Genomic DNA, 17,022 nt, shown 5'->3' on the forward strand with positions numbered 1-17,022 from the left:
TTGGAATTTATAAAATAGGATGATTTCAATACTTTGAGAAAATCAAAATATATATTTTTTGAAAAGGGATGCTAAAAAGGTTAAGGTATAACATGAAACAGATACTCTGGTTTAAAATATAAATGAATAAGTATTTACAAATACATATACAAGTAGATATAATACACAAACAAATTTACAAATATACGTACACATATATTTAATGCACACATAGAAGTGTACATATAAAAGGAAGGTAAAGAAATATATACAACAAGCTCACAATAGTTTCTAAGAATATGCATGCAAAACACGTATGCGTATATGTGAAAATTGTGAAGATAACAAATATCAAAATACGATATGTATATATATTTACAAAGAAAAGTATAAGGATATCGTGAGAAAAACAAAATAAAAATAAAACATATGTACATAAATATTTTAAAAACAAAAAAAACTATAAAAGTTTTATTTATCTATGTGAAAGTAAGAAAATAAAATAAAAATGTATAAAATATATAGGTATATTATATACTTTTAAAAAAGGTGCATATATGTATATATTATATAAAAGCCATGCGTATGCACATGTATTATAAAAACAATGCATGAATGTTATAAAATAATAATAATTACGTATATAACATATGCATATAAAATATTTAAATAAATATACAGTATATACATATTTATAAAAGTAAAAAGGTTTTGAAATTAAAAAGAAAAAAATATTTGTATGTACGAAAATAATAATTACAATATTAAAAATAATAAATAACAATAATAAACAAGTATAATAATAAATAAATAATTAAATAGTAAAATAGTTCAAAAAAATGGATTAAATTGAACAAAAGGCGAAAAAAACAGGGCAAATTTGAAATAAATGAAAAAAAAAACCAACTTGAATGCGCAGGAAACAATGGAGGATCGAAAGGGAAATTATCCCTGCCTTCCCAAAACGCTGCGCAGATATGGGTCAGATTGAAACAAAAACGAAATATGCGGCTAAAATTAAAAGAAATGAAAATAGATTTAATTGAAGTGCGCCACAAAAAGGAGGGACCCATAGCGCAAATCTCCCCAAAATTCAAAACGCGCGGATCCTCCCCGGGTCGGGTCAACGCGCTGGTCATGGTCACCAAAACGACTCCGTTTTGATCTGTTATTTAAAACAGATTTTCTCCTTAAAAAATCATTAAAACCCGAATGAAAGAAAAAAAAAAGTTCATATACCCTCTGCTAAGGTTTCATTTCCGCGCCGCCATCGCCCTCAACCAATCGGCCAGTTCAAATCCTGGCCGTCCACGGCGAAGCGAGCTTCGGGTTTCATCGGCAAGACCACGCAGGTAAGCCTCTTCCCTTTTCTTTTATTATTATTATTTTTTAAATCAGAACAAATGAAATAAAGAGAATAAAAAAACGAAAAAAAATTCACCTTGAATCAAAAAAACAATCTGTATTCAGTGCTTTTTTCTATTTCTTGTGTATTTTCTCCGTTAATACCATATCCCCCCCCTTTTACACTGATTTTGATAGCCTTTTTATAGGCCGGAAGAAGCAAAATAAATTAAATACAAAATATTTTCTTTGTTGTTTTTCCTTTCGGGACTATTTGAATTTGTGTTTTGCAGGTGACGTGCGCGCGAACGACATGTGTGAAGAAGAGTCGGCCCCGAGTCGTGCGGCGTTTGGAGAGGTTGCTGGAGGCGTGGAGGCTGCGGCGGCTAGGACATATGGGGGCTCTTAGGGTTTCAACAAATGTTTTTGCTGGGTTAGGGTTGAAATTGGCTATTGGGCCCGATATTGGGCCTGCTATTGCTTTTGTTGTGTTTGTTTTATTATTTGTAGGGTCTGCGTCGATTGGGCCCTATTACAATACCCTTAGCAGAATTTTAATAAAATTACTATTAAATATAATTTAATAAAAATAAAAATAAACAATTTAATCATATTTTAATATAATTATTATTAAATATAATTTAATAAAATTCTTAATAAAATTATTTTATATTCATTTTATATTAAAAGTTTTTATTTTTATATTTAATCATATTAAAATATTTAAAATATTTTATTTACTACATTTTAAAATAGTAAACTATTATTTGAATCTATTGCTTCTCAAGTTATCTCAATTTTATGATTTCAATTGAAATTTCATTTGTTATTTACATAATTTTTATATAAAATTTTTTACCTGTGTTATAATCTAAAATTAATTAATTGTATTAAACATGAAATTTTTATTAAAAAGAAAAGAAAAAATCATAAAGCATCAAAAAGAAAAAGCATCTTTTATTTTTCTTTTTCAACTAAAAGAAACAAAAATGTTTGTTTATCTACATTATAGAATTGAAAAAGGTGATGTTAATGAGAAAGCTTTGCATTAATGATTGCTTTAAAGGAAAGAATTAAACAAATTATACCAAATGATTGCTTTAGATTTGGCTTCTCTTCATTTCTTCTAACAAATGAAAAATTTTTCAAAATAATATATCACAAACAAATAAACAAAAGGTCCATTAGAACATAAAAACTCTATTCTCAGTCTCGTGGCTCTCACTTCCTGAAGATCAGACCCCATCTTTATCTCTATTACTGCAATCCATTCATTACTCGAACCCTAAACACTCAAATGCACATGCCACTGTGAAAACTGCTAAAGAACAAAAAAAGAACAATTGTTAATTAGAAGCTTCAATGATGAATTTAAACCTCTGGAAACTGTTTTGGATCCCAATTGTGGAGCATTAGATGCTTGTGATCCACTGCTGCCTCTAGCAGCAGAGTCTTGAGGTTTTGCAAAAGAAGCCTGTTTGAAATGTATGTAACATACTCAGTCAAAAGTACTAAGAGCAAAAAGGATTCACGTAACTTTTAACAGAGGAAAATCAATTCAACATTGAAAAGATGCATAAAAGAATAAAAATTACAACCATGAGCAATTTGCAGCTAGTTATATAAATATGTTGGACAGAGATGTAAGATAGAATGTATTTGATACAATACGAAAAAGAAAATTCTAATACTAAAATTAAGCTTCTCAATGATTAGTTAAGTTTGATGGACTGATATCCACAAGCTAAAAACAAGACACATAAACCAACTTAACTCAAGTAATCAATAAATGATGTTTAAACTTTAACCCTTTAGCAAAAGGAGAAGCAAAATAACATTCAAAACAATGTCCTACATCCAAATATTCCAGCTACTTTTTCTGTACAATTTTTCCAGCACATCTAGGCCTTCCCAAGTCTTACCAAACTATACATCCATCCATCCATACATATGTTACCTGACCTGTCCTCCATGACCTGATAAATTAATGATATCAGTGAAGACAACAATCTTCAAGGTAACAAGATAAATACCAACTGGATGCAATAATTTAAATATGATACATACATGAGGCAAGTGGTAGGCCATGGCTGTAATCAATCCATCAGATGAAACAAATGAAGAAGAAGGCCATTTTGGTCTGGAAGGCAAGCAAAAAATCCTTATTAGTACAAGCAAAAAGGGAAAGGAAATGTGATTATATGTTATGAAAAATGTAGAATATAGAAAGAGAATACAAGTAATATGTGATCAGAAATAAACCAAAATGCCTATAGACTAAAAATTAGATTTTTTCTGTACAAAAATATAAGGAAAACTTACGCAAAAAAAAATGCAGAAAATAGAAGTTCCCGAAGGCAATCATTTTTCATTCAACACGATATTGGATCTCTGCTTCCATGTTATGGACATTACCAAAAATATAACACATAACAAGTTACAAAATTGTTTGTCAACATGTTTAGGTTCCAAGATAACATCTTTAAGAACATGATTTGGCATTGCAACAATGGCAACAGGATGCATGTGTTGGGTGCATATTTATAGTGTTAAATCTATAGCCACATACAAATTTGTCAAGCTCCAAAACTGTTGTTGATTCGAGGTCCCATCACCAAAATATTATCGCTTAACAGCTCAAGAAAGTTGTGGCTCAAAGAAAATTCAATGTCCACAGTAGCTAACACATTAAAAGTGAATTCTATATGTTCAAGACTACTACAGGGACACAAATTCATGGAGTACAGATGTAAAGGCAAACACATAACAAATGGCTCACAGGTAAACCAAAATAAAGAAGATTACACATTTTCTAGTAGCATGTAGGTTCAACCTGATTCTATAACATTATATTAAACATTTACAACAAAATATACCTGAAGTCTCGGATCCTTCGACCATAAACCTCAAAGACTCCGAGTGCACCATTAACTAAAGCAAATGCAAAACTCTCGGAAGTCTCATCTTGCAAACTGTCAGAGTTCACTACTTTTGCATTTAGAAGTTATAGTTATTATAAGATAACCATTTGGGCAAGATAGGTCTTTTTAATAAGTGATGCCAAGTATAACATCCCATTTGAATCTGATGAAGATGCAATTGTGGATGAGGTTGCCACTTTTGGTGCCACAGGTTTATTATCTTTATGGGATAATGACGATTCCCTTGAAAGACCTTTTTGAACTGGTCTGGGAACTGTTGGAAGAGTCCATTCCATTACCGTGAATGGAAGAGCTAATGATCTTAGCTACATGGAAAGTATAGAGCATATAATTATCTAAATTAAAATATTAGACAGTAAATCAAGAAGAAATTTAGGACAGATGTCATATTGATTTATACAAGTTTTAGAATAGAACTAAGAATAAAAACAAAATCAATGACAGAGAAAGAAGCGCTGAATTTGCCTAATGTAAATATATATTATATCAAGGAAAGTGAAATATGAAGACAAAATAATTCAGCATAAAACCTTCCATAATGAAAACCCAAGGGAAAAATCATTAGTGGACCATGGAACTCAAAAGGAAAAAGTAAAAGGAACTAACAATGTACCTAAGATATTATTTCAGAAATAATAAACTAAAATGAACCAATAATCAATCAAAAGAAAAAGAAAAGTAAACCTACTAAAGCTAAATTGTCGTCCTTTATTGCTAATAACTATTTTATCTAAAACAAAAATAGATCAAAATAATTAGTAAATAAGAAAACGAAACTGAAATTTAAATGATTTTTCAAATAAAATTAAGAATTAGAACCTTTAATTTGATTTCCCTCTCTTGATGTTTCCAACAATCGATGGAATTTTATAAATCAAGAAAAAGAAACGGAAGAGCGGAAAAGAAAAACTCTATTGAGAGAAAGAAAAAGAAAGTAGAAAAAGAGGGCAGAAAAATTGGAATAGAGGAAAATGGAAGGAACAAGGGCGAAAATGTTTTACCTGACACGGCGACGAAGGTGATTGTCTGTCCCTTTTTTTTGAGGTGAGAAAGTGGGAGAGGGCAAAGTAGGGAGCTTTTTTGCAGTGATGGTCTCCTTAAATACTGAATCACTAATCGGTGGTGAGGAAATGGATTAAAAATCAAATAATTTTATTGCATAGGCTCGTAATGGAATAGGCCCGTAATAGGGCATTTCATTGAACTAAACACTTATTTATGATGGGCCCACGAAATAGAGCTGTAATGGTTATGCTATTACATTGAACAAAATATGGCCTAAGTGTTTAATAGTTTTTATTCTTAAATCAATAGTGAAATAAATCCTGAATTCAAATTACTTTGGGGAAACAAAAGAGTAAAATCAACTGAAAAGAATGAACAAATAAGATAAATTGAATTTTTTTTTTATTTTAAGTAAAAGAAAGTATGAGTGGATTCTGAAATCAAGTTGGACTCCAAATAAATAAATATATAGAAAGTGGCTTATGAAATCCTTAGAAGACTTCAAAAACACCAATTATCAAATGATATTTTCTTAAGAAATCCTAAGAGAAGAACTCTTACAAACAATGATGATAGAGCTTTAAAACTGAAAACTTAAGAACTTTGGAAAACTTGAAAATAACAAACTTCAAAAGAAAACCAAAGTTGAATCTCTCAAAACTCTAAAAAATTCTTTGTATTTCATAAATTAAAAAAATAGAATAACCACAAAATAATAATTCCATCCAATGCTTAATGATGAGTGTACTAGCCTTACAGGCTAAAAGTACAAGTGATTTAAATGAAAAGTAAGTCCTAATTAAATATCTAAATTATACCTAAATAAATCTTTTAATCATGTAGGACAAATAAAATGAACTAAAATCACAAATGACTTTGTTACAATCAATCATGTACAAGATAAATAGGAAAATTTCATCATAAACGTGAATTTAAAAAAGATAAAAATTGAATAAATCTGACAGGTCTTGAAGAGATTGAGTTCTACGATGAGTTTTTAGGCTATTCGAGACCTACAAAAATAAAGATCTACTTAAAAATATAAGTTAGTAAAAAATAACAAATAGGGTTGTATCCACGAAGGGTCGGTGGTAATTCTATTCCTTGAGTAAAACCAAACAATGTAGATGTAAGGTTTTTTTTTTAACAAAATCTAAAACTAGATTTAAAATAAAACTTAACGAAGAAAACAATAATTAAAAGTTTTGGAATATGAATGGGAAAAACTCTAGCCAAAGGTAAAATCTCCGCTTGATTCATAAGTTCAATCATCAACTTAAGGATATCTTCAATGCCTTTAATAAGTTATTTCTATTTGTTGACTCAACGACGGAAAACCAATCTCCTTGCCTGGTAATCAAAAGACAACTTGTTTGAAATTATTTCTCTAACCAATAAATAACTTATAACTCAACGCACAATATTTGAATTACCGACAACATTAAAAATAAGAGAGACCTAATTCTAACCAACAAACTAACTTCAACAGGGTTTACTTAAGCCAGATCACACATTAATACAACATAATCATAAACTATGACACAAAAAATTATGTGCTTCGTCATAAGTATTAGAATGAATTAAGCAATTACAGATTTAATTATTTTATTTAACAAGGAAATCATTCTAAGCTATCAAATACCAATCGAATATTTAACAAACTTGAACAATTGTAATTAAAACAAATGATGCGAGAATAATAAGGCACAAATTAAGTCTCATGAATTTTTTGACTCAAAATTTAATAAACCTTTGACAAAAAAAGAAAAGGAGCTTTAGAAACCCATAAAATAAAGAAAACATAAAAATAAAATAATACTAAGAGCGGCTATGCCTAGGTTTGTCTTGGTAATAACCTAACAATGTCAATTTATAGGACAAAAATAATGTAATGGATAAAATAAAAAAGTGCAATTAATTAAATAAAGTAAATTTTTTCGAGGTTTCTTGGAAATTTTCGCTTCAAACTTCTAGACCATTTCTGGACACCTTGACATATTCTGGGCTTCAGTCATGAAACAACATCAGTCAGAGCTTTCAATTCCTTTCAAATCAATATATTATGGGCCGAAATGGAGTCCTATAGCTTAAGTTATGACAAAAATCTTGAAGTTGTGCTGTGGTGAAAGTTCAATCCACAAAAACTTGCCAAAATTAAACTTTAAGCTCCTTTTTATCTAATTATTCCCTAAACCAATGATAAATAAAATATAAGTATAAATAATATATTTAAGAACATAAATAGCATAAGTCAAAAGGAGAAATATCACAAATAAATTTAGAAATTACACACTTATGAAATTTCCCACACTTGAACCATGCTTGTCTTCAAGCATGAAACTATTGCAAATAGAAATGCACTATAAATGTAATCTAAAGAAATACTTAACTCAAATCAACAATTGAAAATATCATTAAATTCTAATGGAACAAACAAACATGTTTTGTTTTCATGGATACAATTGAAATTTTGTATGCTAAGCAAAACATAATAGCAATAATTTGCACCATTAAGAAAAAATAAAGACAATAGATCTTTGCGCTCATATGCAATCATCCTCTCTAATAATGTGCAATGTATAAGAAATACTAGAATAACCAAGAGAACATAATCAAGTTTTAGCATGCTTTTAAGGTTACTTAGAACATTAAGGGCTAAGGTCAAATTTAATGAAAAGGAAAAATTAGGCTCATACCCTAAGCACCTAGTTACCTTTAGATTCAATTGAGCATAAAGTATTATTTTTTTAAATAACTTATTCCGCCAATACCCTTAAACAAGCATGAGATACAAAGTGAAGCTTGAAATATTTTACACAATTAAGCATTTATATTTTTCTTTCTTTCTTATTTTTTTCGACACTTAATGTGTTTTCACTTCTTTTGAATTTAGGATGATTACCTTTGAACGTGAGTGTAGATGACAACCCAAGTACCTACCCCGAATTACTCAATTAATCACACAAAAATAAACTTTTGGCTTTACTTGTAACTATTGAAAAACATACTAGAAAATACAAAATCTTTTGATGGAAAGTGATGCGAACCGTCCCGGGTTGATCGAGTCGCTTCACGTAGTTGCCCGATCGTCGACGAGGAGTGTCGTACTGAAGGAATGATTTGTTTGTAATCGGCTAAAATATGAAGTAAAGTGATGGATATAGGTTCACAAAAGATTAAGTAGGATATGGATAGGTTCGACAACAAGGAGATTGAGGAAGATGGTTAATTTGTTTGGCTCGGTTTAAGAATAAACTAATAAAGATAAAATATAGGTTATTCGGTGGGGATGGATAAGTGAGCTTAAACACCAGAAACGATTCAACACTAAAGAGTGTCACCCCGATTTCTATTTGGTTTAAGGTGGGTTTACGAAATTTGTAGAAGGGTTGAACGCCACACAAAATAAAGGTGATAAGTTCGAAAGAGAACGATTGACGCCACTAGCGCATTAGATAAGTCAGATCGAAACTCGTACAAATTTAGAGAGGAGAAAACTCACTCTTTGAACAAAGTTCATTCACAAATGATCAAAGTCAAAAGTCCTTTTACAATGAAAATGAACAACTATTTATAGGACCATGCATGGCTGGCCGAATGGGCAACTTAATGGCTAAGAATTCAACCATGAATATGCTAGAAAATTCTAGAAAGAATTCATTAATTTGCTGTAGCTAAATTCGGCTGAATGGGCATGAATGAAGCATTAAAAATTCGGTTCATGCTTGGAGATGATGCATGGATTGGCTGAATCATCATGTTGCTTCACTTGATGCATTCATGCATCCTTAACTTTGAAGAAAGCTTAATTCCATGGATGTCCAGCCCCTTAATTGTTCCAACATCTCCCTTGGTTGAAAGGAGCTTTAAAGTATCTTGAAAACTTGAATGGTCATCTTGAAAATACATGGAACATGCCTGAAACGTCCCAAGGTATGTTCTTCCATAAATTCAGTCTATAAATGTGCAAATGCATGAACATTCAGTAGCCCCCTCTTGCATGAACGTCCCAAGTACTTGTGTTCCCTTAAATGCCTTCCATTGAACCTCCATTATGCATGCACACTCCCATACATTGCACCAAGTCGTTCATGAACCTGTAGCAAATAAAATCAGCAAGTTAAATGCATTCGAGAACAATAATTTGGCAGCATGTGAAAACAATAACCTGCACAATAAATTCGACTAAACCTATTAATTCTTGTAATAATTTAAGACATATTAAACACTCATAATTAATTAAAACATAATTAAAACATGTAATAAGCTGACAAGTAATTAAGAGCTGTAACTAAATTAACTAATTAACTTAAATACTTAATTTATTCCAGCAATTAAAATTAAATGAACTAAAGAGCTAATAACGAGCTCAATGATCTGAATTGAGCTCGTGTGAGCTAACTTGAGCTCGAATGAGCTGACTTGAGCTCGAGTGAGCTGAACCGCATGGAAATAAGTTTGATTGAGTTGAAAATGAGCTTCATCTTGCACTTGGGGCCCTCGTGTTTAGGCCAATCTCGATGGCATTGAGTGGTGCCATTACATGATGAGGTCGGGATCGCATCAGAAAGACTGATAACAACCCAAGCACTTGCTTTTGGTTACTTAGTTGGGCCACTAGTTCTTTTCAAAGCTCATGATATGGCTAGAAGAGTAATCATACTCATGCTTTATTATTAAGGATATTCAATTAATCATAAATTTCAATTTTAAAATTCAATACTTTAACCTTAAAAATAAAAACTAAATAAGGATAGAAATTTCAAGTGTAAAGGTTAAAATATAGGTAATTAGGCACATGAGTTAAAGAAAAAAATTAGCTCAACAAATAGGCTCAATAGTTTAAATAAATTTAAAGAAACTGTATACCCTTCCCAGATCATGGTCATTAGGGAAATTTATAGATATCTCATAACATACCTTCCTTAAATTCTCCTTATACCACTTATTTTGTAGATGACCACATTTGAAAGTGTAATAGCCCGTTTTCAGTGGTGTCAGAAATAGTGATTTTGGGACCACAATTTTGATGAATAAACTATTATTTTAATTTTTATTTAATGTCTACGAGATTGTATTAAGGTCGTATTAAAATTTCATTAAGAAATTTTGATGTTTAAATGGTTAATTAGGTGAAAAGAATTAAATTGTAAAAAGTGTAAAAGTTGAATTCTATTAGTTAAAATGACTAAATAGCTATGGAAAGGAAAGCTAATGGAATTATATGGCAATTATACCATATTTTAAGATAGTGGATTGTGATGGATAGGTTTTATGGTAGTTTAAATGATTTACTAAGGTTAATATGGTAATTAAATAATTAAATGAAAAAAAGTAAATAAAGAAAAGATGAAACAAGTATCACCTTTCTCGTTCTTTTCTTCAAAACCCTAAAACACCATTAAAACAGCTTAGATCATTTGGTTAGCCTTGTTCTTGTGCATGGTATGTATAATTGTCCCGTTTTTAATGATTTTTATGTTTTTGAGATCATTTTAACTTAATCTAGTTAGCCCAGGGGTCAATTTCTAAAATTTTTAAAGGTTGAGGGATTTTCCATGAATGTTTTTGAATGGATTTTGATGTTAGTTGATAGATTATTAATCCTTGTTGTAAAATAAACAAGTTTTGTTAAATGATTTTTGATGAATTCGGAATAAGGGATTAAATTGTTAAAAGTGTAAATCTATAGGTTTTGTTGTGAAATGTTGGTATTGATGAGTTAATTCAAGGTCCCTTATAACATTGATTAACATGGACTTAGGTTAAAATGGTTAGATTCTAAGTTATGAGCTTAAGGACTAAATTGTAAAAGTTAAAATGTTAGGGCAAATTCAAAATTTTGTATAAACATGAATTATGGATTAAATTGAATTCTAGAAGTATTTAATTGAATGAATTATTTATTTAGATCAAGATAAACCACAATCGAACCTAAATCAAGGAAAAGCTAAAGTTTTTGACTAGTTCGACTTTACTTTTAAGCCTTGATTATCGAGGTAATTGTTGTAATGATGTGTAAATTGAATTTTTACTATGTTTTTCTAAGGTTAATGAATCAAAATACAAATGTATCAATGCTATGATGAATTGACTTAAAACAAGTCCTACTTGAACCTTAAGAATTCTTAGGATACAAATGACATGTCATCAGGGTTTTCATGCTCGATTGCTGGTCTTGAATGTCCTACCGATGGCTGAGGTCTGCATTTGTTGTAGATTCTCCACAGCTCGTGTGAGCAGCATTGTGTAGCTAACATTTTGACCCACAACTTGTGTGAGCAGGCCCATTTGACAGCTCGTGTGAGCATTGATGTAAAGGAAATGTTACGGTTATATGTAAAGGCACACTATGTGTGAGCTTTCTCGAGTATCTGAAGTAATTCTAGATGGTTCAACGGGTAAGAAAATGAAATGAGATGATAAATATGTAAATGGATTGAATCATGACTTATGAAAAGGATTTATGAGCTAAATGATGCATTTACCTATGGAATTTATTCATTTTATGGTTGATTTCAATTGTATCATGGACAAGTAGGCTAACTTGTGAATTTGATGATGCTGTATAGGCTTGTACTAAGCTTATGACATTGGTAATGATTTATGCTTAATTTGTGAATTGTATAAATGAAATGGTAAGTTATGTTTAAAGTTTATATGAGCTTACTGAGTACTCGTTGCTTACGTTGTTATTTTCCTTTAATTTATAGATTATCAGAAGCTCGATTGGTTGGAAGCTCATCGAAGATCTATCACACAATTCAACAATCTTTTCGGTAGATTTTGTGTATTTTTGGCCAAGGTTAATAATTTCATGTGTAGGTTGTTTAGTGATGGTATTTAATGGATGTGTTAATGTAAGTTTTGGTATGTATATGCTTTTGAGGTTATGTTGATTTGGTGCACTTTAATGCTTACCAAGTTATGTTATTTTGGTCACTTTTATGTGCTTGTGTATAACACTTCTTTTTGGTTTTTCTTGATGGCTTGGAAATGGTCAATTTTTGCATGTTTTGGTACTTATTTGGACTAGGTCTTAATGCATGAAATGAGGCATTGTTAACTTGATTTGATAAAGGATGTTTGGATGCAATTGTGGTGCCTTTGAATGGCATATTGGTTAAGTGAATAAGGTTGCTTGAAATGACATGATTATGTGTATTTGAATGATGCTTAAGTCCTTTGAAAGTGTGCACAAATGGATTGGTTGATTATGCATGAATTGCGTATGAAATGACTTAGTTTTATGTAAATTTTGGGTTCACACGGCCTGGGATTTAAAAACTATCATTTAAATGGTTTGAGAAAATAATAATTATGATGGATTTTCATAACTATGACGAAACTTAAGCTCAATAAGGTTGATTTTTAATACTCAATATTATGTTTTCAAAATTCGACACATCTATTTACGAGACTACTATTTTTAGAGTTGTATGATTAGTTTATGTTTTCAAAATAAATAATGAATTTTAATTTAGAAATTTGTCCGTTGCAATGGCTTAGATAAATTACGATGTTTTCAATAAAAAATCACTATACTTAAGTTTTTTCGAAGATAAGATATTAACAAAATTTGATTTTACTTAAAACAAGTATTAAAAAAATGATTTTACATGGAAATTTTGAAGAGAATCTTCTAAATGATTTACTACACCATTTTCATGGACAATATGATCTTTGAGATTCGACCATAACATCTAGGCCAGGTCTAGGGGGTTACATGTAGTGTGATATGCATAAATTTCAATTCCCCTAGCCCGAGTTTCTTGTATATTGATAGGGGCATTAAGTTACTACTGGTTCTTAGGTCTCATAAGGCCATGCTAAAATGTATGTCCTCTATCTCTATCGGCATTGTGAAACTCTTCGGATCTTTTAATTTTGAGGGTATTTTTTTAGTGATGATTGCACTATAGGATGCATCTAAGTTAATTTGGTCTCTCTGTTTAATTTTGCAATGCCTAGCCATTATCTCTTTTAGGTACTTTGGGCATTTAGGAATTTTTTTTATATTAATTCAATGAAAGACAAATTAACATTAAGCGATTTAAATAAATTTAAAAACCTTACAAACTCTGCTTCATCCTTTTAGCGTTTGTCCTCTAACCGCGAGGGGAATGGTATCTTTGTAAGGACAGGTTCAGTGTTTTGCTTATCTTCCAGCTCAGTTACTAGCTCAACTACCTTATCTGACTGTGTTTCATCATCATCTCATTGACAGATTCCTTCTTGATGATCATTGGCATCTTCATCCTCCTCCTCTTATATAGAGTCATTACGGCTACTCAACATTTTACCCGAATAGAACACTATTTCTTTCACTTGCTCCTTCTCTCCGAGGATTATTTTCAGTGTTGCTTGGGATGCCAGTGCCAATTAGAGTTTTGATGTCTCCCATCATGCTCATCAATTGACTCATTTGATCTTCAAGCTTAGTCAATGTGGTTCACACTTGAGTGCATTCAGATTGCACTTGTTTTGCCTTTATCCACATTAACTGGATCTCTCCCTCAATTCGATCCAGCCTTTGACCACATACAATATGGTCATTAGGGTTGGCCCTTTTTTGAGTTTTCTGCAAATAAAGAGGTTGGGAAGTAATATTTTGTCTATTCTAATTGGAACTGTTACCTCCTCCTTGATTGCCACCCCATATTAAGTTTGAGTGGTCTCTCCAGCTGGGATTATAAGTGTTTGAATAGAGATTTCCACCTCTATTCCTGATGTAGTTCACATTCTCAACTGAGTTCTTAGGGTACTGGTCTATTAGTCTAGTTGTCTCATGTATCAGGGGCCTATTGGAGACTCCAGTCGGTTAAGCTTGTCTAAAAATTGATGGTACTTATCTTCCTCGTGGATTGCTTTAGTCGTTGATGGTCTCGAACGGTAGGTGAATCACTCATTCGGCCACTGGAAAGAATTCATTTCCATATTCTCTATCAATTGATAGACATCTTTGTACATTCGATTCATCAAGGCTCCTCTTGCGACTCCATCTAGTCCTGACCTTGAGTGTGCATCCAGCCCGTTGTAGAACATTTTTAACCTCAACCATTTAGGTATACAATGGTGAGGGCATTTTTGAACCAACGACTTAAATTGCTTCCAAGCTTCTTGAAAACTTTCTCCTTCCATTTATTTAAATGTTGTGATCTCTCTCTTCAGTTGAATCATCTTGCTGACAGGGAAGAACTTGTACATGAATTTTTCTTCAAGTTCATTCTATGTTGTGATAGATCCTGGTGCCTACGAATATAACCAAGAGAAATCATTATCTATTAAGGAGAAGGGGAACAACCGAAAACGAATGACGTCATCAGTGACCCTATTAAATTTAAAAGTATCACAAAGTTGGAGAAACCATTTTAAGTGCTGATTTGGTTCCTCCATCATAGTTCCTCTGAACTGTAGGTTACTTTGAATCATCTGGATCATGGCTTGCTTTATTTCAAAATTATTGGCTGTAATAGTAGCCTTTGTGATATTGCTTTATATCACATCAAGAGTTGGTAGAGCATAGTCTTTCAAAGTGTATTTCTTTCAAGCCATTGGTGGCTCTATCTATAACTGTTGTGACGGTAGTGGTAGATTTTGTAAGTTAGGATCGTGGAAAAGTGGATTATCTCATGGTGGATCAATCACAATAGGCGAGTTATTTTGCATATGCTATTGTTGTTGCTGTCGATGATTTTTGTCTATTAGTCTTTTTAGATCAATGGTTGGCTCTATAGGTGTGCCTTTACTCTGAGTCATAAATTGAAATCCACAAAGTAAAAGAAAAATTTAGAAAATTAAATGAATAAAAAAATACAAATCGTATGTATAATTAAAATTTTCCACTATCCTATTAAGCGTAAAAATTAAAATTAACTCAGTGACGTTGCCTTCCCAGCAACGGTGTCAACAACTTGACCGCCTCCCAACGTACCAATGTCGAAAGTAAGAATGCTACTACTAAAGATATGCGTGAAAGTAGTGTCTGTAAGTATACGGGTCAGGTTGTAATATAGATTTTCTAACATCGTATGGAAGTAATTCGAGGTTTGTACCCAAAGGAGGTTAGACTAAACTAAGATTAATTCCTATGCTAATGGGTCTAGTTAGTAAATTAATTAAATTATATTATGATTAATTCTAGTGTGATGAGGAAATATAATTTATAAAATGGTTAATAAAAATAAAAATAGAGACAGATTGCAAATTTTAATAGTTTTAATGATGGAAGACTAACTCAGTCACACCTTGATTAGGCGAACTAGATCGAGTTGAGAAACTACGCTAGTGAAGGCCGCCTAAGTTGCAAAACTTAGAATGGTTAAGATGATATCTTCGTGGCGTAGTGTTACTAAGAACTTTTCCAATTATGCAAAGTGCCAGTCTTAGTGCTAAGAAAGCTATAGTAGGCTGAGGAACTTATTGGGCAGACATTTCCTGTTAATAATATCGTCACTCGTATTTTAGTATCATTACTTAAGTAGTTATGATGGCTTGTAGGAAACATTTATGTTGCCTGGCATCTGTGTGGAGGCAAAGTGTCGTAATTAGGACACATGTAAAGCCTTGTAGGATGTGATTAATTAGTGGAAGCGCATTAGAACAAATTATGATTCGAGATAAACCTAATTAAGATTCGGATATAGGTTAGCTATAAATAGGATAGTGTGGTAGTGGAGAAAAGATTTTTTTATTCATCTTATCCACCAGGCTTTGTTATCATCGAAGAAACTAGGAGAGTTCTTCACTGCTAGCAAGGGTATTAACCATAAAAGTTAGGAGAACTTCAGTGCTAGTTGTCTATTGGTAAATTGTTAAAACCTTTCTTTAAGTTTTACCAGACAGTAGAGACTAATTTAATAGAGGTTTGATAGGATTTCCTCAACTACTGGGTAGGAAGGAAACTCTTAACTAGAAATCATTTGTTTGTTTATAGATTCTTGTTGTATCTTAAGTATTTGGTTATTTTTTGTGACTAAAGGAATTGTTTTACTATTTAGCTAAAGAAATGGGAGAGGGTCTCAGTGCCAAAGGAAAAGAACCATTAGTAGAGTAGATAGAGCTCTAAGTAAAGTATTCTGGTGAGTTCCTCTGTACCCCGTGTCTAGTATATGTGCTAGTTCATTCATTTCTAAACTCTATATAGCTAGATAAGTGGATAGTCATTTTCTTCTGATGTTTGTGTTTGAGAAGTCTCACGCAAAGAGTCAGTGCATGTGACTGGCTGTGCGTCTGTGCATTAAAACCACTAATTTATGAAACAATTTTTAAAGCCTAATTTTACTGCAAGCATACATGCCAGTTGTAATATTTATAGTGTTACAATGAAACACCAAAGTATTCTAAGGATCAAACCTTAGGGAAGAAGCGATTAAGCAATAACTTGCATGCAAAGTAGAGGCTAAGTGGCTACTAATATGATTTTATATTACGGCGATTCATAAAAGATAAGTTTGTAAGAAAATTAAATATTCCACTCTAGGGACTAAATTTCAAGAAATGTAAACTAGAGGGACTATCTAGAAAATGACTAATGGGAGTTGGTTGATTTCGATGTGGTTCGCCAAATCTCGAACTAGGGATATAAATTCTGTAAATTACCAAGTGGCTCAATTTTATCTTCCAAGCTCAATTTTACCGACTTAAACGGATTAGGTCTGATTTATTTTCCAATCTCGCTGATTAATCTAGGACAAACGAACGAATGCACGACAAGGTTACCTTTCGGTCTCACTTTATCTTAATATTCTAT

At 31.7% G+C, this 17,022-nt stretch overlaps 1 protein-coding gene and 1 non-coding gene across 2 annotated transcripts; one reads left to right on the forward strand and one right to left on the reverse strand.

Annotated features, from left to right (window-relative positions):
- Nucleotides 1–2,418: 2,418 nt before the first annotated feature.
- Nucleotides 2,419–13,552, reverse strand: LOC105784186 (uncharacterized). The gene is made up of 4 exons (XM_052622310.1): nucleotides 13,461–13,552; nucleotides 5,267–5,377; nucleotides 3,391–3,463; nucleotides 2,419–3,299 (listed from the first exon to the last, which is right to left on the reverse strand). Exons 1-4 carry the CDS (start codon nucleotides 13,550–13,552, stop codon nucleotides 3,225–3,227), a joined length of 351 nt encoding a protein of 116 aa, XP_052478270.1. The 3' UTR covers nucleotides 2,419–3,224.
- Nucleotides 13,553–14,337: 785 nt separating this feature from the next.
- On the forward strand, nucleotides 14,338–14,444 carry LOC128039369 (small nucleolar RNA R71). Its single transcript, XR_008193873.1, has one exon. It is a non-coding gene; the product is annotated as a small nucleolar RNA R71 (small nucleolar RNA).
- The last annotated feature ends 2,578 nt before the right edge of the window (nucleotides 14,445–17,022 follow it).

Source organism: Gossypium raimondii, chromosome 2 (genome assembly GCF_025698545.1).
Source record: "Gossypium raimondii isolate GPD5lz chromosome 2, ASM2569854v1, whole genome shotgun sequence".
NCBI classification, from domain to species: Eukaryota; Viridiplantae; Streptophyta; class Magnoliopsida; order Malvales; family Malvaceae; genus Gossypium; species Gossypium raimondii.

What these genes read in the sequence shown, in the direction of transcription:
- LOC105784186 (XM_052622310.1), bottom strand. Translation starts at nt 13,552, where the DNA reads ATGACTCTATATAAGAGGAGGAGGATGAAGATGCCAATGATCATCAAG. An exon ending in CACCTTCGTCGCCGTGTCAG is followed by an intron (nt 3,464 to 5,266) that starts GTAAAACATTTT and finishes CTTGCCTTCCAG; the next exon opens with ACCAAAATGGCCTTCTTCTT. An exon ending in TGGCCTACCACTTGCCTCAT is followed by an intron (nt 3,300 to 3,390) that starts GTATGTATCATA and finishes TTAATTTATCAG; the next exon opens with GTCATGGAGGACAGGTCAGG.